Here is a 27,207-nt window from a genome sequence, read left to right as displayed (position 1 = left end):
CTTATGCACACACAACATACAAATGTATTTTACAACATTAATGGTATGCATATCATTCATGACAGTGTGGATCATGCCATATATATTTCTGTCATGGACACAAGGCAGCTAGCCTATCTTGCTCATATTGTCACATACAGGTATAGTAGTGTCCCTCCTAACACCTCCTGCAGATAGTACAGTGCCAGGACAGCATGCATGGTTACCATCATAAAGTGGGAGTATATCATAATAGTCATTCAAGTGTGTGTGTGTGTGTGTGTGTGTGTGTGTGTGTGTGTGTGTGTGTGTGTGTGTGTGTACAGGCTCACCTGTTATCACTCCACATCACATATGTTATATCAGAGGCATGGGATTAGTGGTGGTATTATTCTGATATTGTCCATGTTTGTAGTTGGTTCTTGTTATGTTTTCCATGATACTTTACCTGTGGCCACCTCGCTGGAGACCTCTGCTGAGATTACACTCATATTCAGGCATATTAGTTTGCACAGCTTCACAATATGCACTCTACCCCAACTGTATGTCAGATCCCTGATAGACGTCCTCTGCATTATTCATGTAAGAATGCTTATCTCGCACAGACATCCTCCCCATTGTTATGTCACCTTGTGTGCAGTCACAGACAACACATTTTCACTGTAAAGTCCATACTGTACCATACAGATATGTAATTGGTGTTGCTGCTACAACCATCTTTCATTGACATGACTTCCTCTGCCATACATGAGGGAATTTCACTTGTTCTCTTTCACTGTGTTCATTCCTACAACTCATCTATGTGTCCCTATTCAATACACACACTTCCCCTGAGTGATCATTTTACATGGCAGCCTATGTCCTGTTACAGATAATTAGCATAACTTTAGTACATAATGCAAGGAATAGGATATCCCAATAATCTGCACTGTAGGGACACTGTCCTGTACTGTGTTTGGACTATATATTTCACATTCACACCTCTTAACCATACAGATATTCCCAGGATGTCAAGATGTTTTCCTTATCAAATATGTGGCTTTCTGCCATATCACTGGGATGTTCTCTGGACTGATGTGATTCAATATTACATACGTTTGAGTGCATACCTCTCCAGATTTGTGCAGAATGTCCAGTTTTTGTCTATTTGCGATCTTTTCCTCATAACATGTGCATTTTCTGGCAAATCATTGGCATGTCATTGCTGACTGAAGTCAGAAAGTGATGAGTGACATTTGAGTTTCAAACTTCATGCTTTTTAGACAGTTCATGCTAATGTACAAAATATTTATTTGATCAACTTTCTAAGTTTGGAAGTGCAGTATTAAATATCTGTCCCTATTTTGGGGCCTTTGTCCCCCCATTATGCATGCCTTTGTTCCCATATCCTGCTCAAAGAGGATAATAGGTATGTTTGAGTTTCATTCTATCACGTCTATGGAACATTTATGGCAAATATGTCTCTATTTCTGGTTAAATGTCCTGCATTATTTAATTAATTAATTAATTAATTAATTAATTAATTAATTTAAATTTGTTTACTGGGTAAGTCCGACTGGGCTAGTAGCCCAATTTCAGCAGAGGCCCTTGGAGAAAAGCTCTACACAGAATCGCAAAAATGCAATAGTACACTACATAAGTAATCAGTTAAGCAGTTTCACAAAAAAAATGATGCATAGTAAGAAAGTTTCACTTGGTAAAATAATTTCACATAAAAATCGCACTTAGTAACACAGTTACACTTAGTAGCTAGATTATGTTGGCCTTTGTGAAGGTAATGTTGCACTAACAGATTTACAACTATTTGTGAAGCCCTGGTGCTCATTGTGGCATTCCACTCGAATCTGCGGACCATAGGTGATCTATTTTACATGGAATTGATATCCTCATTCACTTACACACGAAACACAGCTTAGGTGCTCATTGCCTCATTAATATGCATTGTGCTCTACCATGCACCGTACACAGTCACAATAACATGTAAATTCTGTGTAGGCTCTGCGAGAATAGTTTACTGAATCCCAGGGTATATCTATAGAATAAAACATTTTTTATACATACTGTTGTACATACATGCATACATACACACACAGCTGTCTGTAATTGCCTTGTTATACTGTTTTGGCTTGCCTGTGACAAGCAAACTGCTATAAATTCTAATATTTGTAGGCATGACACTGTAACATAATGGAATTACAAAATTAAAAAGTGACATTCACTTTTCTACTTTTGTTTTCAGTGGGAATTCATTATGACAGGTATGCTTTGTATTTCTTAGCACCAACAACAACGGGATCTGTCTCACTGGATAAGTTTTTCACTGATACAACAGAGTTTTATTACAGAAGTTGAAAAATCTACACACTTTAATTTTATCATTTCTGTTTATTTTTTTACTCCAGGAGTTTATTATTTTGCTGCTGTTAAGTGATTGGATAACCACCAACTTTAGTTTTCAAGACCATTCAAATCACGTGGCAAAATCATGAAAGGATAACCATGTGGTTGCAATCTGCAAGTCATATGTTATTCTTTGTATTAGACAGTCTGTTCTGCTGATTGTATAACTAACACCTGTTAATGCAAATTGGTCTGTATTGTGATATTTCTTTTGAAGCAGCCTGTGTGTCATACATAGTTGAATATGCCCACATAGAAAAGTATGCACTATCACCACAACTGAATTTTTAGGGATAAAGTTATTTACAATTTCTCTTACCATAAGAGGCTTCATCTGTGACCTTAGAAAGCTGTGATCTCATGGTTGGCAACGGAACACAAGAAAACATCATAACACCTCGAGCTGCAACAAAAAAGTGAATTAGCCAGGTACATGTCACTGCGATTAGTGGTCGTTAAGTTTGGATGCTATCTAGTGACCATTTTAATTAGACTATAAGATATAATATAATATAATATAATATAATATAATATAATATAACATAATAATGCATACTTAAATGTATTTGTTGGCTTTCTGGGTCATGGCTGAAAAATAATCTTTTTGGTTTACTCTCTTACCTGGTTAAGAGATTATTAAATGAAAATATATTAACATCATATGCTGCATATTTCTCAGGATATGGGGGTGACACAGGTAACAGCATGGACTCTTCATCTGCACTTTACTAAAGCATATTTCATTTCATTAACCAGTGTTCCATTCGCCATAAGGTCATTCTCACCCTGAACTCACCTTATCACTTTTATCTATTTTGCTTAAGTACCAGATATACTACAGCACATTGTAATACATGAATTGTAACATTATCATGTTCTTTTTTTTGTTCAAGCATTTCAAACTGTTTACTTCTTTCTGTTGGTGCATTTACATGTTGCATTCTTCTGATACTATACCTCATTTATGCCTAGAGCACCTTTGTTGTATACTTCCATTTAACACCAATAGCTTCTTTATGGCATCTTGACATTTGTATGTCTGCTTTCCTAAATTAAGTATCTTACTAATTAATAATAGGCAGCATAAGAAAGGATAAAATGTAAGTAACAAAATGATGCTAAGACTGATAATCTAGGATGTCCTGTAGTGAAGCTAGTAATCAGGGCCGTTGTTAACATTTTGGGGGCCCCCAGCAAATGTCAAGTTGGGGGCCTCATTGGTACTTCCAGTCTATCACTCTATCCCTGCCACCCCTCCTAAGCAACCTTTTAGTTCATGCTGCAAACTTTTAGGAGTAGTACACACAGACTGACCTGTAGCTACAATGCTCTTTCATTACAACAGGCCTATGCACTACACTATGTTAGCCCAACTCACAAAGGGACATTTAGAGTTAATGGAATTTAGTTGCAGCAATGATACACTGCACCAACTGTATGTACAGGTCTGGACTTAAGTGAAATGGCACCCTAGGCCTACAGACCCTCACACACAGAACCTCTAGTCTTCCCCTCTGTTTTATCCCGATCTGTGGCTCCCCAAACTATGCATATTATTTTTTTTCTTACGTCTCACATTTTGCCTTACTTTTTTTAGCTTTTTCAAGAAGCCATAACTTGCTATATGCTCTGAAGTGCATTTAAAAGTTTTTTTACACTACGTTTTCATCCAATGATAGCTTGAAAAGAAATTATGATTAAAGAAAGAAATTCAGTGGTGGGCTAAATAAAAATCATGAATAAGAAAAGACTTTCAGTCTTATTTTTTTTTCTTTCAAGAAAGAGATAAGCTATGCCCAAGGCTTAATGTTTAAAGCTGACAAAATAGTACCTCACAACAAACTGACAAGGCAATTGTGAGGATACACATGTCCTATATGGGAATACTTCCTGACTCCCTACCCCCTTTAAAAAAAAAAAAAAAAAAAAAAAAAAATGACAGTTACTGCCTATGCATCTGTCTGGTGTTAGATTGGGATGAAAACCAAGGTTCAAATTGCCACAATCATGTATTTCAAGTGACTGCTGACATGCATATACACAGCATGCCTCCTCACTCTTCACCCCTCACCCCTAACCACAAAGGCAATCACTTGTATATGTGCCTGATGTGTGATTGTGAGAAAAGTGAAAAAATAATGATGTCAGTAATGTCCGTTGCTTCTAGACAGTACAGTGTCCATACACAAGCTATAGTAACTTTCTCTGTATGCCTCTGAGGCCTATGAGATAAGTAAAAGAAACAGTGTCTTCAACCCAAACACAAACTATAATGACCTCCTGTACACACGTCTAAGGTTTGACTCCGAAGAAAATTATAGAAGTAATAACCACACAATACTCACCCCACACATATAACCTACAGTAGCTTTCTGTATACACAGACTTGAGCAGGGCTGTTTTTAGAATGAGTACGTTTGACAGCAGAGGCCATTTAACAGGGTCATATCACAGCCCTGTTCAGGTTAAAGAGTGTAATCGAAATTAATAAATTGTTTTCTCCCCACTCTTCCCCAACCAGCAACAGCTTTTGAAGGCCCCCCCACATAGTCAAAGATGATAAAGGGAGCCTCCTGTTTCCATTTATAGAGCCTGAGGAGTGGGAGGCCACCAGACGCCTAGAAGATCTAAGTGTTTGAATGATCTGTGATGTATTTTATGCCTTACTTTTGAAATATAATTACTTGTTAGCTGCATTTTTTATTGATACCCAGAAGAATCATGTATGTGTCCTGGCATTAGTGGATGTGTTCACATATAAAAATAAGAGATATTTTTTATCAATACACACACGTGTGCACACACTAGCAATAATAAGTGTGTACTTATTTCAGCAAATAGCAATGCACTGCATAACATTGGTACTGCCACACTAGATTAATGATTGCTGTTTAGCAGTTGTCAAATAGCAACAGGGGTAAGTCATTTTTATTTACCTAACTGATGAGCAATGTATACCTGTCATTGTCCTTGATTTTACAGACCTTCCGTGATTTTGCTCATAATTTTGCTCTCTCCCCCTTAAAGAGTTTGATTTGCCAAAAAATCATTCAGGATTAAAGACAGTTAGTAAATCTGGGCATCAAAGTTTTATACTTATTATAGTTCAATACGTGCATATCGATGCAACTGGTGTTATTCTATTAAGTTTTTAAATGAATTAGAGTAATATTTAAAACATGTTCCCAATTATTCTGCCATTATTTTTGGCATTGTGATGAATTCTTCAGCAAAGAAGTTGAGAGTAATAGTATCTGGTGTTTTACCATATTTCCAAAACTTCCTGACAGAGAAAACCATCCCTGAAGATTGGAAGCATCAGCTCTTCTTAAAATCCTAGGTTTACACTGAGATCAGTCACTCTGGGCTGCTGATCACTCTAATGCTTGCCTTCCTCATTTTTATTATCAGCTTTATCCTAGCAATGTCATATCACAGCCATGTCCAGGTTAAAAAGCATAATCTGGAAATTAATAAATTTTTTCTCCTCATTCTTCCCTAAACAGCAACAGCTTTTGCGAGGCTCTCACACGGTCATGAGTATTGCTGGTACCTAATGCTGGCTATGTTTTTAGTTTTAGTGGAATGTTCAGCAGCAGGGTTTAATTAAGCCAGAAGCACCATGTCACTGGTAAAATATTTAATAGAATTGCAAGCCCTGTAACTTGATAAAATATTGTTACTATAACCAACGATATCTTTGAATTTTAAAGGAGAGAGACATAAAAGTTATTGCCCACCTGGTTTAGTAAGTATACAAGATTGCTGTATTAGGTTTTGTTTGTTTGACAGACATGTTACAAAATATCAATGTAACAGCTGTGGTTAGGGCCCCCCCCAGGTACAGGGGGGCCCCCAACGACCGCAGGGTTCGCTGGTGCCTAAAGCCGACTATGCTAGTAATTACTTGTTAATTGTTATTCATATTTGCATATTTATATTCATGAGTTTCATTACAGATAACTACATGTAAGCTTATTGATACACTTGGTGTGAAATGCCATTGTGGGAGGCAGAAAAACACATTGCTACCGTTCATGTGTAATACACTATATTGAAAATATTGTTAGTTTGATAGTAATTATGAAGATATGCAATATTTTCAGATGCAAATTATTCTTTCCAAAATTAAGTGACTTATAAACTATTGAGCAGCATTAAATGAAAGCTTAAATAATGCTGAATAAAACTGTCATTAATATTTGAACTTTAAGTTATATGTTTTGAGAATTATTTGGTATTAGTTACATTGTTAATTATACAAATAAGCATAATGATTCATATTTCTGGAAATATCTGAACAAACTAGTAGTTAGAAAGGAATTTCTTGCTGTCATGTGAAAACTCAGGTCTGACTGATAGCTGAACAAAAGTGGTGTTATACATTATATCTAGGCTGTTCTCTTTCCAAGATATGAAAAGGTGTTTATTAAATATATAGACCATACATAAATCTTGGTTTGTATATATTATATATTACAACATATTACAGTGTTGATGTAATGGTGTGATTAAACTGATTGCTGGAAGAAGATATTTTATTGATAATATTGCTGTTTTTATCTTTATAGTAGCAATTTATTGTTCAGAAGATATTTACATTTATCTGGCTTATGCTTTGCAATTTAGTTTTTCAGAAAATGCTCTGGAGCATGAGGATGTGCTTAGGTTGCCAGAAGTATGACATTTCACAGCTCAGAGGTGTTAATGACATATTATACCATGACCCCCCCATTAATATTCCAAAACGTGCACGCTGATTGGTCAGTGTGCACATTGTAAATCGACTTATACTAATGGAAAAAGGTCCGGTCACCCGGACTTTTTCCATTAGTATAAGTCTTTTTTAAAACACTGTCTCGCTATGTTCTCTGTTGCTTTTTTTAAACCTGTCTCAATATGTTAAACTCCTTTAACATAGTGAGACAGTGTGTAAAAAGCAACGGAGATCTTGCTTTCTCCGTTGTTTTATGTTTTAAACCTGTCTCACTATGTTAAATGGGTTAAACATAGCGAGACAACTTTAAAATAAGCAACGGAGATCTCCGTTGCTTATTTTAAAACTGTCTCGCTATGTTAAACCCATTTAACATAGCAAAACAGTTTGTAAAAAGCAATGGAGATCTTGCTTTCTCCGTTGCTTTTTTCAAAACTGTCTCGCTATGTTAAATGGGTTTAACATAGTGAGACAGCTTTAAAATAAGCAACGGAGATTCTCTGTTGCTTTTTTAAAGCTGTCTCGCTATGTTAAACCCATTTAACATAGCAAAACAGTAAAAAGCAATGGAGATCTTGCTTTCTCCATTGCTTTTGCCCACAGCTCTGATGTACTGCATAGGCATACGCATGCACAGTACATCAGAACTGCTACAGAATACCAGACAGCTGCGGAAGGGCAGCAAGGCGGCATTATACAATGCCATTATTTAAGAAAAGTAATTATTTTTTTCTTAAATAATGTCATTGTATAATAGCAATAACCCACTTCTGGGTGTGGGTAATGCTGGATTTACCCATGGTTGGCTTTGTCTGGCTACTCAGGCTTCGACCTCGTGACCAAACCATGCCAACCATGGGTAAATCCAGCATTACCCACACCCAGGCGTGGGTTATTGCTATAATATCTGCTACATGCATTCAGCCTAAATCCCTAGCTGAAGCTGTATACATTTGCATCTGAGCATCATCAGTTGTTATGTACAGTTGTCTGTAGTATCTAGCTCCTTTATCTTGCCTGGATTTGTAACTGAATTAGCCTCTAATATAAGCAACCCAGGCAATTTATTAAATATTATTTACATTTGCACATTTGTCCCTGGTCGGTATAATGATTTAAAGTTTTATTGGGGCCTGCTCACTTACCTGTTAACAAATAAATACATATGTAGTCATTGTTTGCTTTTATAAGTACTTTCAATGATATTTACTTATTTAAAGAGAAGACATGAATGAAAAATAAAAATATCTGAACAGTACTTCATGACTGAGGTTTGAACTGTTGTGCAATTTACCCTTGATTACCCAAGTTAGGTCTCTACCAAAAGTCAGATGACAGTTAATTATAATCCTTGGAACAGCAACAATGTAAGTATAAATAAGGAATAATATACATACTAATTCCAAGACTGCAGCATCTCAGAACATTTCCACTCCTGTGAGGTACAGGATTCTCAGAGTTAGCTTATGTAAACAGTAGGAGTGTATGGGTCAGAGCCACCATGTTGGGAATACAGGGACAAAGCCTCTAATAAAGATGTTTTAACAGTGTAACAGACTCACTTTATTTTTCAAAGTGCAAGGACTCACAGCATTGGTCTCATTCGTCCAGTAGGGAGATGGTCAGGTTTACCCTGAGCACAAAGCCCTTTCCTTCTTATGTGTTCTCTTCCAATATGACTTTCATTTAAAGTTTTCTTACTTTCTTTGATCTTCTTCCTCCTCCTCCAGTGGTAACACAGACTTTATTTCTTTCTTAGTCTGGATCCAGCTTTTCTCTTCACTCTGTATTCATGGTAGCAAATCAGTGAGTGTTCTGCAGATTCCATCCTTTTATTGTAGATGTGAGGGGAGTCAATAATGAAAAAGGAAGGTATAAGAGGAGATCCAGATGGAAAGGGTTTGGAGAAAAAAAACTAATGGTAGGCCACAAGAAGAAGACAGGAAATGTTATGCAATGGGTCTAGAGAGGGAGTGTACTGGGAAGAGGCAAAATAAAGTCTTCATGTGAGCTGGTGAATATGGAAAGAAGTAGCTGGATGTTGTTTTACTAGAAAAGGTGGGATCACATCTGAGAAAACTAGGGACCAGACAAAAATAAGGAATAAATTATTCACTTTAGTGTTTACAGAAAAGTGGTTGCCTACAGTGTCAACACACAAAAGTAAAGGGTATTCATTTTCCCAGGTGCTGAAATAGTTGTTAGAAGTCCTGGTAAATGTCTGGCTAAAGTCCACAGTCTCTTTTTAGAAATCAGACTGCTGTGTGCCACAGACCATGGAATGGTGATCAAAAGTCACTTGTAGAAATGTCAGTCAAAAAGGAATCAGGCAATTGCAATAGTGTGACTTTGGCCCCAGAGAAGCAATAGAAAGGATTATGTGGGGCAGCCTGGTGGAATTCTTCAATCCTTATTATCTTGCCCATGTGTAACATTTCATCTCAGTCCTTTTCTCTAACTTGATCTTGACTGAGGTGGACAGGGGTGTCCTACAAATGTGGAGTATCTGAACCTCAGCAAGGTCTTTGACTCTGTACCTAAGAGAAAGTTGGCAAGAAAATTGAAAAGTATGGGACAAGGTTCAAATAAGCTAGGTATGCATACACTAGAAAAGAGGGACAGAAGGACACAAAGTTTTTTTCAGGAGGTGAGCAAGGAGCAAAAAGGAAGAATTTAGGGGATAAGGGGACATGACTCGGATGAAAGAGAATGGTTGAAGGTGGGAGTAAAGAGACTGAATTTTAGTGAGAGGTGATGAGGGGGGATGAGGTCCTGCAATGCACATCAGGTTATAAGGATACAGAATAAATCTTTCTGTGGCATTTTATTTCAGTGTCAGCATCTCTCTATATGGTAGCAAATGTTATAATTCACACAAGGAGATCCAACATATTTCCTTGGTAAGGTTAGTTCAATAGTTGGGAGTCTGAGTCCACTGAAGAGACAAAGTAATCCTCCTGTTTATGTTTGGATTTAAATCCCTGCTTACTCTTTGCCTATGGTTTCGTTATGAATGCAAGCACAGATACAATAAAATGGGGACAGGGAGATGCATTGTAGAAGGAACACACTCTACAGCAAGATATTTTCTATTAAGAATTCAAAATATTTAGCGCTACTTAGGACACAAGGGCTTACAGTGCAATCAGGTCTTACAAAAGAAAGTGCCTCAGATAGGCAGTCAGTTTAAAATATATAAAATCATTTCTTGAAGAGAAATAAAACAACTTTGTGCACCAGATATAATAGAATAAGGATGATGAAATGACCATAAAAGTAAAAAAATGGTGATGTATTCTCAAGCCCTGCACATGGTTTGTAAGCTTAATAAAAATAATATGGAAGTTCGGGGAACTGGTTATATTGAGCTAGGTAGAGGCTCAAAACTGAGTTGGGGGGACTGGAGACAAGGTGAGGGAGTAAATAAACTATGGGAGAGGTTGAGTGATACAATACTTAATATAGACAAAATTTTGTGGAAGACAGGAAATGAAGAGAAAGCCATTGTGACTGCACAGGAAGGTGGGGCTAATCATTATGGCAAAAAGACAGAGCTTGGGGGGAGTGGTCTGCACAGCAACTTGCTAGCAGCATAACTTCTGCATTTCCTGCATGACAAGATAACATTTGTGAACATTTACTTTTCTAGGGATGTCCAAAAACTTTCAAGCAACATGGATACTGTGGTCAGTGTTGTGCTATTAAAAAAAAAAATAAATGTTTCTTTCATCTGATGCTGATGTCAGTCACCTCTGTAACCATCTCCCTTATAATTCCATGTCTCATAGCTCCCATACTCTTAAGCAGGATCTCTGGTTTTGACCACATGGATTGGGTCCCCCTACAAGATGAGGTTCTACAAGGCATGGAAACATTAAACTCCATGGGGTTGCACATGTCTGTCACTGCAAAATGGGGTGGGCCAAAGGGACTATATCATACTGTGGATCAGTGATGTTTATTTTTCAGTGCTAGTCCATCCACCAACATGTTAATGTCACACATGCATCATTAAGCTGGGTGAGCCATGAGGAACTGATTAAGGATGTGCCCATCTTACACCCGTAGGGTGACCATGCCTCTCTTGACTTTCTAGAATTCCTAGCTTGGCTATCACTATGAGCTCTGGTCTCTACCAGGGTTTCCACAAAAGGTCTGTTTATTATGAACCCTCCCACAGGAATGCCCATCCTCTCCTGCCTTTTCAGTCAGTTGTCTGAAATGCTAATTGAAGTCAGGTCAGTTGGATCATAGTTAGGGTTTTATCCTTCTGTGCCACCATGGAGACCTGCTATATGAAAAATGTAAAGAAACTTTACTAAAAGACAAAAACAGGATTCGAAATTTTGATTTATGCCTCATTGTGAGCTGAACAACCAAGAAGCCTGAAAAGGTACAGTATACCATGCTTCACCATTCCCAACAGAAGGTGATTTGAAGAGGAAGAGAAGATTACAATAGAAGTAATAAGGTACATGCTCTGGAAATAGTGAAAGCCTAGTTAAAAAAGTCTTTCTTTTTAAAATTGTTTTTCCAAGTTAACTGGGCTGAATATAAATCATAAAGATCTGTTACTCATCTAAAGAAGAAAATAAAAAAGTTTGAGCTTGGTGAGTTGCATTATTCATTGATAAGAGTGGAAATGAACAGAAATGGGTCAGACTTTTAAGGAAAATGGACATGACATCATCTAAAACTGTATAACTATATAACTATAAACACTTTACTGAAACTATTCTGTCTTTGACTAGATACAACCCCTTAACCCACCCTCCCTACATCAAAACCAGATACTCTGCCCACAGTCTTTTCTTTTTCATCAGTGCCTACCTCCTATACAAAAATCTTCTATTGAAACTTAAGCCTATAAAACGTGCAGCTGACAATCTCCCATCTGAATACCAAAAATAGCAGCAGAAGCCCTAGCTTATCCAGTTTCTATCTTAATTAATTGGTCCTTATCAGAACGCTATGTTCCCACACTGTGGAAAATATCCCACATCATTCCCCTCCATAAAGGTGGCTCCTTCACTGAACTTTCCAATTACCGCCCCATAGCCATCCTTTTCTCTACTTTCAAGATACTTAGACTACCTCTTAGCTAATAACCTCCTCTCCAGCATCCAGCATGGCTTCAGGCCATACCGCAGTACTACTACCACCTTGCTCTCTTTCACTAATGCTATCCTTCATTATAAAAATAATGGCCTGTTCTCCTGTGCTATATTTCTATATCTATCCAAGGCTTTTGACATGGTCTCACACAAACTACTAATCTCTGTTCTCATTAACCTATCCTTTTCCCAATCAGCTACTGATTGGTTTCACAGCTAACTAACTGGCCACCAACAATCAGTTGTGTGGCATAATGACCTATCTCCTCGACTTCCTGTAGCACTTGGTATTCCCCAAGGCTCCATCCTTGGTCCCCTACTATTCTCACTCTTCACCAATGATCTATTCACAGCCACCAAGCATTCTTCTCTTATACAGTATGCAGATGACTCCACCCTCATCTGCTTAGCCTCAACTATACCTGAACTTCACAAGATCATACAGGAAGCCTTTTCATCTGTAGAAAACTGGCTATCTAATGCCCAGTTATTACTCAACCCAAATAAGACTAAACTCCTTATCTTCCAACCCACTAAATCTAACCCAATTATCACCCACTTTAATATTCTAGCCAAAGACAATACCGTCATCTCCTCAACAGAACACACCAAACTACTTGGTGTTGAGATTTATAGAAATCTCAGATTTGACACTCACATTTCTCTTACCATAAAAAGGTTCACAAAAAACTAGGTGCATTGTACAGAAATGAACAATTCCTCACCAAGACAGCCAGAATTTCTGCTGCCATTTCCCACCTAATCTCAACTTTACTCTATGCCTCTCCTATATTTACCTACCTTAGACAAACAGACCTAAACAAGCTCAAGGCTTGCTACAATAAAATTGCTAATTTTGCCACTGGTCCATCTTATCGCAGCCACCACTGTGTCTCACTTAGAGAACTTGAATGGCTTGAACTCCCTCAACTTCTTCACCTGAATCAACTCTCCCTTGCACACAAGTTAGTAAACCATCCTATTAAAGTCCCATCCCTTCAAAACCTTCTCCAGTCTTACTGTTCCACTAGACCTCTATGCTCCAGAAGTAAAAATCTACTTCTTATGACCAAGCCCAAGAACTCAGTGGGAGAAGCACTATTCTCCTGCATCATATCCAGATTATGGAACAATCTCCCCCCTCTATAACCACACTAACTTCTTGCAATCACTTCAAGACCGCACTAAAAACTCACTTAAAAGTATCTGGTTATGCCCATGCACCAATCTCGACTAATAACCCTCCTTTTACCTCTCCTTCCTCTCCCCTCCCCTAGCCACCCTACCTCACAGCATCTGATCATTGCATTCCTTCCTCTGCAGGCTCTGGCTCACCCTTTACCCTCCTCTTCCCTCCTCACTCAATCTCTCAGACCTGTTAGAACATGCTTAACTACCTCACTTCATCTAAACTCCAATACGTATCCAAATAACTTACACCTAGCTTCCTCTCACTACCACATATATTACTCATTCATTCTTCTCTCTTATTCCTCTATCTTCCCCTTCCATCCTGTTAGCCCTTCTAGCTTGTTCCACCTTCATGTGCAGCTTCTGCTTTATATCTGCTTGAGTTTAGTGCAATATTTGTATATAAGATTTAGGTATATGAGATTAGGAGTATCTGTTTGAGCTTAGTACTATCTGTATATACATCCTACCTTTATTCCTAGCCTTTAGCTAGATATTGGTATATCTCTTCATTACTATGTTTCATATTGTATGTATAGCTAATGTTTACTGCAGTATGTATTATTTGCTATTGTATGTATATTCAATTGTTCTTCATGTACTCTGCTGCTCATTTATTGTTCTGTGGAGCTTTTCTCCCCTGGCCTCCACTGAAAAAGGACCAGTGTCCAGTTGGAATTGCCTGGTAAACAAATGTAAATAAAATAAATAATAAATAAACTGGATGTGTGGTTTTGGCAAAAATACCTTATCAAAAGCTAAGTAAACAGATAGAAGGTGTAATAGTATGTCCAAATGAAACAATTCCACAATGACTCTACAAACTGGTGAAAATATTTAATAAATAAAACCAAAACAAAAAGTAAAATGCCATACATAAACTAAAAACACTCTAAGTTAAGCGCTTTCATCTCCTGCAATTCCGCATAGACTTCATCAGAACCTATTACACCTTCCATCGTCTAAGACTAGATGTGTACAGTGAGTAAAACTGCAAACCAGCAAGTAAAAGAATCAATGGCAAAAATTGAGTATGTACAAAACAAAAGTCAATTAATAAAGTATAGAAATAGTTTAAATATTCAATTTTCTCTATGGTATGGTCTATATGTGTCTCTAAATACTTTTCTCTTCCTACCCAGTCTACTCACTTACAGCAACTCCTCCTTATTAAACTATTTTAATAACTATCTCTAGCATACCTTGATTAAATTAGGATTCCTTTGTTATGCCTGTATTCTGCACTGTAAATATTACTGTGATAATCTGTAATAGGTACTGTTAATAGGTTTTATTTGTCTCATGTTTCGTTAGTTGTTATTGTGTTAATTTCATTGTCCTACCTAGGAGCTTATCTCCCCGGGCCTCTACTGAAAATGGACATGTATCCAGTTAGACTAGCCCGGTCAACAAATGTAAAATAAAATAAAATAAAATAAATAAAAATAAAAGTGAAAATGTGCAGTATATGTAATGATAATGAAAAAAAGAGAGCCATGAGGTTCAGAGCAAATAACAGCAGAATTGAATCTCAAACCTCGTGTACTAGGGATAGCTAATGGCATGAGATTAAGAAGTGTTCAGTGTTTAATCAGCTTAGCAGGAACTATTGTAGAAACAAATATTTTCAAATGAAAATAAAGTTTCAAAATTTACATGTGAAATCATAGTATAGTGAGCCAATGCAATGAAGTAAATAGATTATTTGCAAGAGATGCTCTGACTTAATAAATGATATGATGAATTTAAATTATACATAGAAAAAGAGAGTAATATATTTTTAGAAATTATGGACTTGTTTAGGGAACCAAGTAAAGGCACTGGATCTAAAAGCTACTGAAACAACAGTAACCATTTGAAATATTGGGACCTACTAGAGGTAGTCCTGAAACTGAATGGCCAAAAGAATTATATATACTAAGTCTGTGATGCCATTCCTGAGAATATTCCATTTTCTTTATGGTATGGTGATCTTGGGGTTTGTATATATAAATTTGAGGTGTATGGGGGACTTGTCCCCCACATGGGGGTAGGTGTAGGGGGGCTTGCCCCTGCAAAAAGAAATTTAAAGGGGAAGAGCAATTTTTGAGATTTGCTCTTTTCCTGTGTTTTCGGTCTTTTTTTTTTGGCTTGTCAGCATTTAGCATTTCGAGTCCAACATTTCAATAGGGAGCTGAAATGGCAATATACAAAAGAATCACATGGGAAATTTTTTCAAATAGTTGCACTGGATTAGGAAAGTACGTTACCTAATGAAATGTATAATAGTTTTGGTCATTTGTCTTGTGAGAAGTTGGGCATGGTGAAATTTGCTTATAATATGCGTGCATAGATCAGATGCATACAGATACAATCAGAACCATCTCAAAAATTGCACACAGCCATGTCAGAAGCATCTTGAACAACTGCGCTGATTTATTTAAAGCTTGTGTATCTACTCAGGAAAATATCACATTCATATAAGTCCAAATGTCATCGCAGTAATATGTGCTCCAAAGAAAGTACCAGTATCTCTCAAGAGTAGAAATAATCAGGAATTTATGCAAATGGAATACTTGTGTTTTATTAAAAAAGAGACATATATATAGAAGGGTGGATAAATAGTATCACCGCTACTGTGAACCAGTTAACATATTTGTACTGATCCACAAAATAAAGTGATTAAAAGTGAGCATTGCCTACTGCTTATGGACAAGAAATTGGTCTGAGCTATTCAAACTGCTAAGCTGTTTTCAGTATTAGTAGTAAAACAGAAATTCTGGCAGATACAGCTAAAGGAAGAAAACTCCAAGCTGTGTACATTTAATATAGATTATGAAGACTGTGTAGATTTCTAATACCAACATTTGCTATTTCATCTGCACCAGAGGTGTTTCAAACAGCAGATGCCTTATTCATTGAAGGCTTAGAAGGTGTTGTAATCATACAATCATACAAATTTCAAGGCAACTGAGTCTTGCAGCCATTTACACCTTGCCAGTAACTACCTTTAGACTCTACCACCATCCTTGAGGAGGGCTATACAGGTCAAGCCAGAGGTGAATTTGTAAATGCCTATCCAAATCATGCAGTTATCATTTGAAGGGAGATAATGTATCACAATGATTAATTTACAGAAGTGTGAAGATGCTGTGCAATGAACCTGTCTCTCCACAGTGTTTTTTTTTAATTTGCTGATAAAGATTTAGATCCCTGGTTCTGGGATTTATGGAACTATATGATTTGCAGACATAAATAAGCATAGAACCACTGGGTCTTTTATGAGATGAAAATCAAAACAGAGATCTCCTATCAGGAGTCAGTAAGATACTGAAAAAGGAGCAGTGTTTTTAGTTTTTCCTAGTAGCTTACGTTTTTTAAGCCAGTGATCTTCCTACTTATGAACCTCTAGGATCTTTCTAGTTGTTTGATATGTCTATGAGGTACATCTCAAAGTGGGCACTGCATGCAATAATTGACCTAATCAATGTTGTATATAAGGAGGTGATGACCTCATTAAATCTGGATGATATTCCTTTGGCAATTAGCTGTGCTATGTAGGAGAACTTTCTGACTACTGTCATTATGTGATAATCAAAGGAGTGTTAATTATCAACCAAAGTTCAACAGTCTTTAAAAATATTTTCATTTTGGAGTGGGGTGTTGTCCATGCATATGCTGGGTGGAGGAACTCTTAACCAAAATGTGACAATACTGCATTTTTTAGCAAGGGCTTAGACATCAGAGGAGGACCTGACAATGATTCCCAGTTTACAGTTAGCCAGAGGTATTGGTTCATGGTCCAGAGATCAGAAAAAAATAAATGCCAAAGAAAAGAGGTCACTGGATCTAGCACTGCTGAACACCACTGTTCACCTTCAACCCATCTGATGAGGCATCTGCTACCCTTACTATGTGGGTTCTGACTTTTATCCAGTTTGCTATCCCACTTGCCACATGTGGATCTATTTGTAATGCATTAAGTTTACTAACTATGCTAGCATGGGGGATTGTGTCAAATGCCTTGGCCAGGTCAACAGCTTATATTACTCTTTTGAAGAAGCTAATTAGAGTCATTAGTTAGGACCTACTCTTGACAAAGCCAAACTGCTGCTGGTTTATCCTGGTGAGATTTTAAATATCATAGTTTATCAGGTCAGTTATACTATGTTCCATGGTTTTGCAAATAAAAGTCATCAGGCTGATGGGCCTATAACTCCCAGGGTTAGTGGTAGGGTCCACCCTTGTGGAGTGGCATCACTACTGTTGTGCATTAAGCCTAACAGACAAAGACAGTAGCTAAACTTGGGTTAAATAGTTTAAGGAGTGATGCTGCCCCATGTATTACCTTACTAATACTTGCTAACTACCTTAATAATACCTGCTAACCATAACCTTGCCCCTGTCCCTAACCCTAACTCTATACCTTACCTTTCAGAAACCCTTTCAGCAACACTGCCATCAATCTAGACAGCTGGGGCACATACACACAAACACACAGACACACAGACACACACACTACAGATGTGCTCTAACTTAACCCTATTGTAACCCTAAACCACCTACACTCTCAAAAACACTCCCACCCAATAATGCAGACATCTTCATAATATCAGAAGGGTTCATCATTAGTTCCCCAAAGCAACACTCACCTTACTTGCCTGAACTCAATGTTTTATTCCTGTGAAATGTCAAACTTTCCCCTGAAAGGAACACTCAGTCAGATTTTAAATCACACACATTCTGCCAATGACCTGCTAATTCAATGGACTGAAAGACACCCATAAATAAATCTATATCTATATGTGTGCATATATATATATATATATATATATATATATATATATATATATATATATATATATATATACACACACACACACACACACACACACATACATACATTTATATATACAAATATAGATCCCTGTCAGATTATCAAAGTTTCAAAGCTTTGCAGTTCATATGGTTGGGACCATATGATCGAAGTTTTGAACTTAGAACGCTTTGAATGGAGATTGCTGTACAGTGCAGAATGGGAAATTTGCCCTTTTCTGCAATGTAGTGCTATCTTGGTGTTGGTATATTTAATTAGCAGGGGATGTTGGGGAACAGCCACTCACATGGGTGTGCAAAAATGTTAAAAATAGATTTTTTTTTTTGTTTTTGTATTTTTTTTTAATGTTCAGAGTTCCAAAACTTTGGTCATATGGTCTCGGCCATATGAATTTTATGAATTTCTAAGTTTTGAAACTTTGATAATCTGACATATATATATATATATATATATATATATATATATATATATATATATATATATATATATATATATATATATATATATATATATATATATATGGGTACACTTCACATAATCGAATTACTGAAATCTCGAATTTCGTATGGTCGAGACCATATGATCGAGATTTCGGTAAACCGAATATGTGTAGTGTTGAAAAATAAAAGTTTACTTACCTTAATACATTGTGTACACACAGAGGCAAGGATTCTTGTACGCTCTGTGTGTACGTAATGTTTTTTTTTTGTGTGGTGTTGACAGGAAATGAGAAATCTCCCGTTTTGCGCTTCCGCATACAGCGCAAGATGGGAGATTTCCCATTTCCCCACTGTAGCGCGATCTTGGAGTTGGTATATTTAAGTAGGGGGGGTGGGGGCACAGCTCCCCTATAGGGTGCAGGGGGGCGAAGCCCCCCTGCAAAAGCGAAGTTTGTCTTTTTTTTTTTTTTTTTTGGTTTCATTTCAGAAGTTCGAGTTTACAAAACTCGATGTTTTGGTTTCGGTTATTTGAAGTTCGAGATTTTGTAAATTCGAGCTTCTGAAGTGAATCCATATATATATATATATATATATATATATATATATATATATATATATATATATATATATATATATATATATATATATATATATATATATACATATATATATATATATATATATATATATATATATATATATATTTATGGATCTGGGACTTTTGATCGAAAGATCAAATGTCCGAATCCATTATCACCAAACATACTTCACCGAAAGTGCTTTCACCGAAAAAGTGCTTACGGTAAAGTATGTTTTAAAAAAAAAACAACATTAAACCTACTTCTATGCAGGGGGGCAATCCCCCCACACCCCCCCTACTTTAATATTCTCACTCCGAGGTCACACTACAGTGGGGAAAAGGGAATTTTCCATTATCCACACCATAGTACGACTGGCACAACGAGTATACTTATCTGAAAGTGCTGCTTTGGTGAACAGCACTTTCGGTTAAGTATGCTCAGTGATTTCTGCTTCAGTGGAAAGTGCATTTGGGGATCTGTACGGATCCCATATATATATATATATATATATATATATATACATATATATATATATATATATATATATATATATATATATATATATATATATATATATATATATATATATATATATATACATATATTGATCCCACATGATCTAAAGCCAACCACCCTACCCCTCTACTTAATTATATATACCAGTTCCGAGATTACTGTACAGTTGGGAAAGAACAAATTCAGCAATCCTCTCTGTTCACTGTCTTGCAAGGATTTAACTCTGGAATATGTCTTCAGATAAGATTTGATAATTTCTGCAGGTGTAAAAGTTTGACATTACAAATGATTGATAATATGGATGTTTTCTATATATGTACATAACACACACATTGCATTTATATATATATATATATATATATATATATATATATATATATATATATAGATAGATATATAGACACACACACACACACACACACACACACACACACACACACACACACACACACACACACACACACACACACACACACACACAGTTGGAAAAGAATGGTTAGTAATAGTGCATGTTGTGAGAAATTATAAAAATACATTTATGACACAGAAGTGCAAGTACTAGCACACCATAGCGTCCTGCAACACATATTATGAAAGTCTTAATACAAGGTAACTCAGACTACAGAGCAAGCTGTTTAATCTGCAGAAGTATAACCTGAAAGTGAAGTACAGCCCAGCCAATAAGCAATATATAGCAGTCCTTTGTAGAACAGCATATTAGCCAGAACAGAAATAAGACTTTTTAGAGGAAGAACTAGTAAATACTTTGAGTAGAATATAGTTCCCAGAACAGAAAGAAGACTCAGAAAAAGAACCAATGATTCTTTGGGTGATATTGTACTTGCAAATGACTGAAAAAAGTAAAATCATTTTAGAGATATACTGAAACTGACTTGAAATGCACTTCTTAAAAGACATGCTAATAAGTACTTGGCCATAGGAAAGTCATCAGTCAGAAAGAAACACTTACTTTATCCTTCAGTGAAGGAATAAATTGTATGAAATTGTGTCTAAGGCTTAATTTGCAAAACTAATGAGATTATTATACCTTATCTGTTAAGAGAAAATATGTGCAAAAGCATAACATTTTGGAATAAGAAAGTCCAAAAAAAGAGCTAATGACATGTCTTTGAATTCTTTAAAGGGCTTAGCTCAAACTTAAAAGGGTCTTCTGCCATGATGTGTCAACTTGTGATTCAGAGACATGTTAGACACAATGATGAAATTCCTCATTATTGGTTAATTTGCATGTCTCTGAATTGCATGTACTACTGCGATATGCAGATCATTGCTGATCTGCATGTTGTAATAATAACTGCTCATGTAGGCATTGGAATTCCCCCTCCACTCACTCTTCCGCGCACACACACACACACACAGACACACACACACACACACACACACACACACACACACACACACACACACACACACACACACACACACACACACACACACACACACACACACACACCAGACCTGGTACCTTTTCTTAGTCTGCTTGCTCTTCTTGTTCCCCCCACCTCTATAGTAGTTATTACTGTATTTATCTGTTATACCCTGGTGAAACATGTAGTACTATTGGCACTATTATCGCACTGCCAGTAACAGTAATCCCTGGCATTTAGTGGTTCCCCCACCCTCCCAATCCTCATTTTTCTGTGAGTGCCATTAGGGCATTTTAACAGTAATCCCTAGTGGTCTAGTGCATCTCCACATCCCCAGTGTCTGTTGTGCTACTTGTGGTGTTTTGTCAATTTTAGAGTAATCCCTGGTGGTCTACTGATTTCCTCCACCATGTTCACGGCAGGTGGTTGAACACAGCCTTTGGCCATGTTCAATAGCACAGTGTGGTGGGGCCAGCAATGCCAGTCTATATCGCCAAAGGATTTCTAGAGTCACTCTGACATGTAGATGCCTCCCTAGAGGTGGATCTGGGGAGAAAGAGCACATGACTAATTCGCATATGCCTCTCCCCAGGACTGCCTCATTAGCATTCAGCATGCCTGCATGATGCTGCACATCTTCATGGTAGAGGACCATGCAGCACTATCTTAGGGCAGTTGCTGAATCAGTGAAAACTACTGCAATTTGTCCATGGAGCTGTACATGTTGCAGTACCTTCTTGAATCGCCCCATTATGTACTGGCCAGGAATGTCAAAATAGGGGTAGAAAGTATGTAAAACTATGACGTGTAATTCATACCACAATAGCAATCCATTAGAAAAGAAGTTACCTTACAAAGGGTGTTTTATGGAGATTTGTTCCATTTCAAAGAAGCTAGTTACTATGGTATCTACCTGATACGTGTAGGTTATTATTCAAAATGCCTAGAAGTGATTAACTTACCAAACAGTTTGAGCAGTGAGTACCAGTAGTACCAGTGTAGTAACCACAGTGGTCTATCTTCTGGATATAAGGCATAGTCACTGTTGGCATATCAGATAATGATCCACAGTGCAAGAATGGGGAATGTAAAAGAATTGAACATTTGTAGGAGCTCAAGCCTATAAATACAAATTAATTTGATTGTGATGGCCATGCAGAGATATCTGTTTAAATAGTAAAATAAAAATGATTAAAAAAGAGCGTTATCTGTCAACACCTGTCCCATACCTTTAGAGATGTGACACCATTTGACATTTGGCTTTCATGCGGTTTCATTCTCTCCAACACCTTTATTTATCATCTGTCATATTCCTGTTTTGTAGCAACCCACACTATAATGTCAGCAGTAATATTGAAGTGTATTGGTCATGTTCTGAAGGAAGTTTAAAAAACAAACTTTTGGAGTTGGGTATAACTTTCTTATCACCACAAAACCAAATTATACAATGTTTGATGTAAAACTGTGTTGTTTATGAATTTTAATTTGTTGATAAAGGCAGCTCCCTTTTCTCAGATCTGAAAATCTCTGCAATGGCATCATGAAAGATTTGACCCACAATGCCTCACTGCCTTAAACTTACAGCTACAGCATTTCCATGATAAATGCACTGACAGTGGCATCTTACTTTCCAGAAAGTCAAGGCACCAACTAGTTCTTGCAGGTGAAACACCTTGAAAATTAACATATATGATGATGTAGTATGGAAACCATACTGTAAATAAGAAGTTGTTCACCTAATGAGAAAAATTATTTTACTTACCTTAATAATTTGCAGGCATATGTAAATAATTACCTAATACACACTATGACCCACCATTTTGTGGGTGTGAGCAGAAACAAAATCTGAGTAACCAGTGAAACTCAAAAAAAAAAAAAAAAAAAAAAACAATCAAATACCACAGTTTTAGTTTTTTTTTTTACAAAATAATGTGACTTTAATATGAAGAGTCTATATCAAGAAATTAAATTAGTTGTAAACCAAGATGCTTCCTAATGTGACCAATGCATTTTAACTACTACTACTTTCCATCAATCATACTTGCCATTGCTTATTTGAAAACATTTGGTGCAGATAATATCCTAAAAGGTAGCATCAAAAATATGCATCAGCCTAAGGGCATATTTATATTTACAGAATGTGGAAATGAATTAATTCAAACTGATATGCCAAAATCCATGTTTTTATCAAGCACTGGAAATAATCTAGCTGTTGGTGTAGCTGCAACCACTTTTTCACTTCTGAAGTGAATAATGCTTCCTTTTCATCCATCTTCCTCCATTTATTAAAATCTTGTGGATCAATGCTAATTTTGACATAATATTGTCTGCTTAATTATTACGTCCACTGATTCCACATGTGCCTTAATTCTCACTCCATTATAACCTTAAGTGTACCAGGTACTTTGAGAAAAGCAGAAATCACAGGAACTGCCTGAGCTGGGGTGATTTCTTTATATGGTACTCACCCTGCAGACATTCTAAGCCTTCAAAACAATTGATATTCAGACTATCATCTGTTTTCAGTGGTACAGATTTTTATAATTCTGTAATTGTAATGGAATGTTAATAGTGAACACTTTAACTGCATTTCTGTGCAGCAATGAATTCTGGATATACACTTTTCTTGAATTATGCACTCTGCACGCATACTTCGATTGCCTAACTACTGCTTTAGTTAGCTTCAGAACTGCCCAAATACTTACACAGACTTCCTGATCGAAAGTCTTAAAATCCCAGAGACATTCTTACTGTTCTGTGTAACTATGTGCATTTGCATATCTCCAGTATTATCAGACTGCACACTACATTTTCATCATTTAGACCCTCTGGAAACTTTTTTGTTTTATTAATCTAGATAGCACAAATTTTTTTTCTGTCCCAGTCATACATTCATCTCTGTGGTTGTTTTAGTCATGTTTATGAAACAACTATCGTATGCTTTTTGTTTGCACAGACAGTTCAAACAGATGGATTTAACTTGTATCCAAAATAACAGAGTTGTTTGTCTTTCGGCTTTTTCCAGGTAAGGGGTCACCACAGCGGAACTCCGGTCCACTAATGATTGGCAGTAGATGTTTTTACGGAACACCGAGGTGCCAGCTCAACGCCCAACCTTCAACGAAGGCACGCCCATTTACGCACGCATGTCTTTCGAACGCTACCCAACCATGTATGGCTTGCAATTTAAATGTAACATTCATTGTTAGATTCAGCCATTATATTGCATTCTGCATCAATGTTCTGTTTAGGCATAAATGCTTTGCCTTTAACCTATCACTTTTCTGACCAATTTTCAGGTCTCTCCTGATTCTGTTCAAATAACATGCAGGCAGTTACTCTGGCCAACACTGAATGCTTTATCACAGCACCTAGCATGAATTTTTTTCACTGATTGCTCTTGATTATTGCTAAAACAGTTCAGATTCTGATTACTCTTTACATTCAACAATATTTATATGTTGTTGCTGTAATCTTTTACATTTCAAATACACACTGGAAAATGATCATTACTGTCATACAGTCAACCAATTTCATTTTTTCTCTCAGTAGGGTTTCTTTTTATAAATAAAGCTACATTTCCTGCTTGATTGTTACGAGGTGCCATCTTGGCTCCCATGTAGTTACATGGAGTTTTATTTTCAGTTGTGTTACTTTTAACCGTCCCATGCTTTGTTTTCACTTTATTTCCCTCTACACTTTCAATTGTACTCACTTAAAGTACTTTTCTGGTACTTCTAAGTTACACATATTATGGTTTTCTTGCTTGCAATACATCTTAGGTGCATTGTTTATAGGTTCATAGTTACTAGTCATGCAGACCAGGAAACCATTAAGGAGCTTATCCCAAATTCCTAATTGGCTGAAAACAGTCTAGTTAAGTGACTTTCTCAAAGTCCCACAGTAGGTAAATGAAGTTGGAAAGAGTCAGATCATGCACTCTTAACACAGGAACAAGTCAATTAATAAGTCAGAGCTTTAATCCTCCATGCTAAATGACTTTATCCAAGTTAAATTTGTTTGTCTCAATTGTTTGCTCCTTAGCTGGCCACTTCTAATTTCACAGACTATTCTGCCTATTATTAGTGATTCAGCTAAGTCAATGCATTCACATTCTTGGGCTCTGTACTGTATGTTAATTACATAAGCATTTGCAGACTGCTAACCCCCTTGATTTCTGGTACAAAAACATCGCACATATGGGAGGCTTTTCTTTGTCTCACAGTATGCCTCAAAATAATTTTTTTAATATTGCAATTTGGACTGTCTCATTCTCTTTAAAAGTAGCATTGTTAAATACCTTTTATTTATTTACCTGTGACATAAAGAAATGTGGCAGACTGGATCCTTTGTGGTTTATTCCTATAGTTACTCACAGTGATAAGGCTCACAGAATACTTCAAATTATTTTTTTTAAATATTGCAGTTTGGACTGCCTCATTCTTTTTAAAAGTAAAATTATTAAATAACTCATTTACTTATATACCTGTGACATAAAAAAACTACAGCAGACTAGATCCTTTGTGGTTTATCCCTACAGCTACTCCCAGTGATAAGGCTCATAGAATGCCTCAAATTTATTATTTTAATATTGCAGTTTAGACTGCCTCATTCTCTTGAAAAGTAAATGTGTTAAATACCTTATTTACTTCTTTACCTGTGACAAAGAGATGTGTCAGACTGGATCCTTTGTGTTTTGTCTCTACAGCTACTCACAGTGATAAGGCTCAGAATGTTGAATGCAGGGCTTTCATTTTTCAGGGAGGCTATCCTACAATTTCAGAGCCATTTGAAGTTTTACAGTCATCATTGCAAGTCAACACTCGAGAAACAAAACTTAAATACATCAGTGGTTCAGCTGACAGAGCAAACACGTTAATTTAGTAAGAGAGGGAGACTCAGCATTACTGTAGGGGTGAAAGCAACTTTTATTTGCAAATTTCCTTTGAAATATGAAAAAGGAACAGAAACATTATATTATACTATATTCCCTGAGAGAGAACATTTATCTATCTATATGGACTATAAAATGATCTTACCCCAACACTCTTTTAATAGTATACAGTCATACAGGATACAGCTCCAGTCTGCTTTAATATTTACTAGATTATTAACAGCTCATGTTATTATCTTTATTTACTTTTCCATTATATGAGATGTACAAGATAGTCTATGTAAATATTTCCAAGTGTATATTTCCAGTATTGCACAACAGAAGTACCTGCAATAGATACTAACATAAGTAATTTCCAGTCATCTGTAATGTTATTTTCTTCATTCTGCAATATTAATTTCCATAGTTTCCCATCTAGGTCCTCTTTGTTGATTAATTAATACAAGTTTCTATAGGTCTGACAATATAGTTGTATAAGATGTTTTATGATATACAATCTGAAAAAAAAAATCTGCGATTTTGGGTATATCTTTATCAGCTTAAATATGTCTTGAGCATATATTGTTGATTGCTTGAGTCAGTAGCCAATCATTCAGGACCAAGAAATATTTCTATTGATGATCTTAAGGAAATTAGCATTAACTAACAATCCTTTTGATATGGAGGAGACAGTCAATAAGTTAAATCTGTTTTTTTTTGTGTCTGGATGTGCCATAATACATTTTTGAAAGTTTTTAAATATGTTATTCACATATGTTGAATTTTTTTTTTTGGTGACTACATTACATAATGCATACAGTTACAAATTACCAATTATAAGAAGTTTTCCTTATGTTCTTTGGTGATAATATGTTTATTTAAGTTGAATAAGGAATTATGTAATTCCTTCAGATTAACTTCAGAAGTATCATCTACTTAGTGAACTATAACCATTAAGTGAGATGCTTTTACATAAATTTCCAAGTCAGGTAGTTTGATACCTTCTCTAGTCCATTTTTTGTGATATTTATATGCAATTCTAACTTTCTCCAGATAGTATAACATTTTCAAAATGTACTATTAAAGTTTTTTTTAACTATGTTTTAGAAGGGGTAAGAAATATGATTTCAATTATGCATAATATCTTAGGAAGCAATATATTCTGATAAGTTGTAATCTTTAATCATAAGTA

General features: G+C 36.3%; 1 protein-coding gene across 1 annotated transcript in view; it reads right to left on the bottom strand.

Annotated features, from left to right (window-relative positions):
- LOC122787182 (thymic stromal cotransporter homolog) overlaps nt 1–27,207 on the bottom strand; it is a 273,770-nt gene that overhangs the window by 208,970 nt on the left and 37,593 nt on the right. Inside the window, exon 2 of the mRNA XM_044053765.1 lies at nt 2,699–2,782. Coding sequence (XP_043909700.1) covers nt 2,699–2,782 — 84 coding nt within the window. The remainder of the gene's footprint in view (nt 1–2,698; nt 2,783–27,207) is intronic.

The sequence above is a fragment of the Protopterus annectens genome, chromosome 13.part0 (genome assembly GCF_019279795.1).
Source record: "Protopterus annectens isolate FY-2018-M chromosome 13.part0, PAN1.0, whole genome shotgun sequence".
Lineage (NCBI taxonomy): Eukaryota > Metazoa > Chordata > Ceratodontiformes > Protopteridae > Protopterus > Protopterus annectens.
This window is presented reverse-complemented; position numbering and strand designations above follow the sequence as displayed.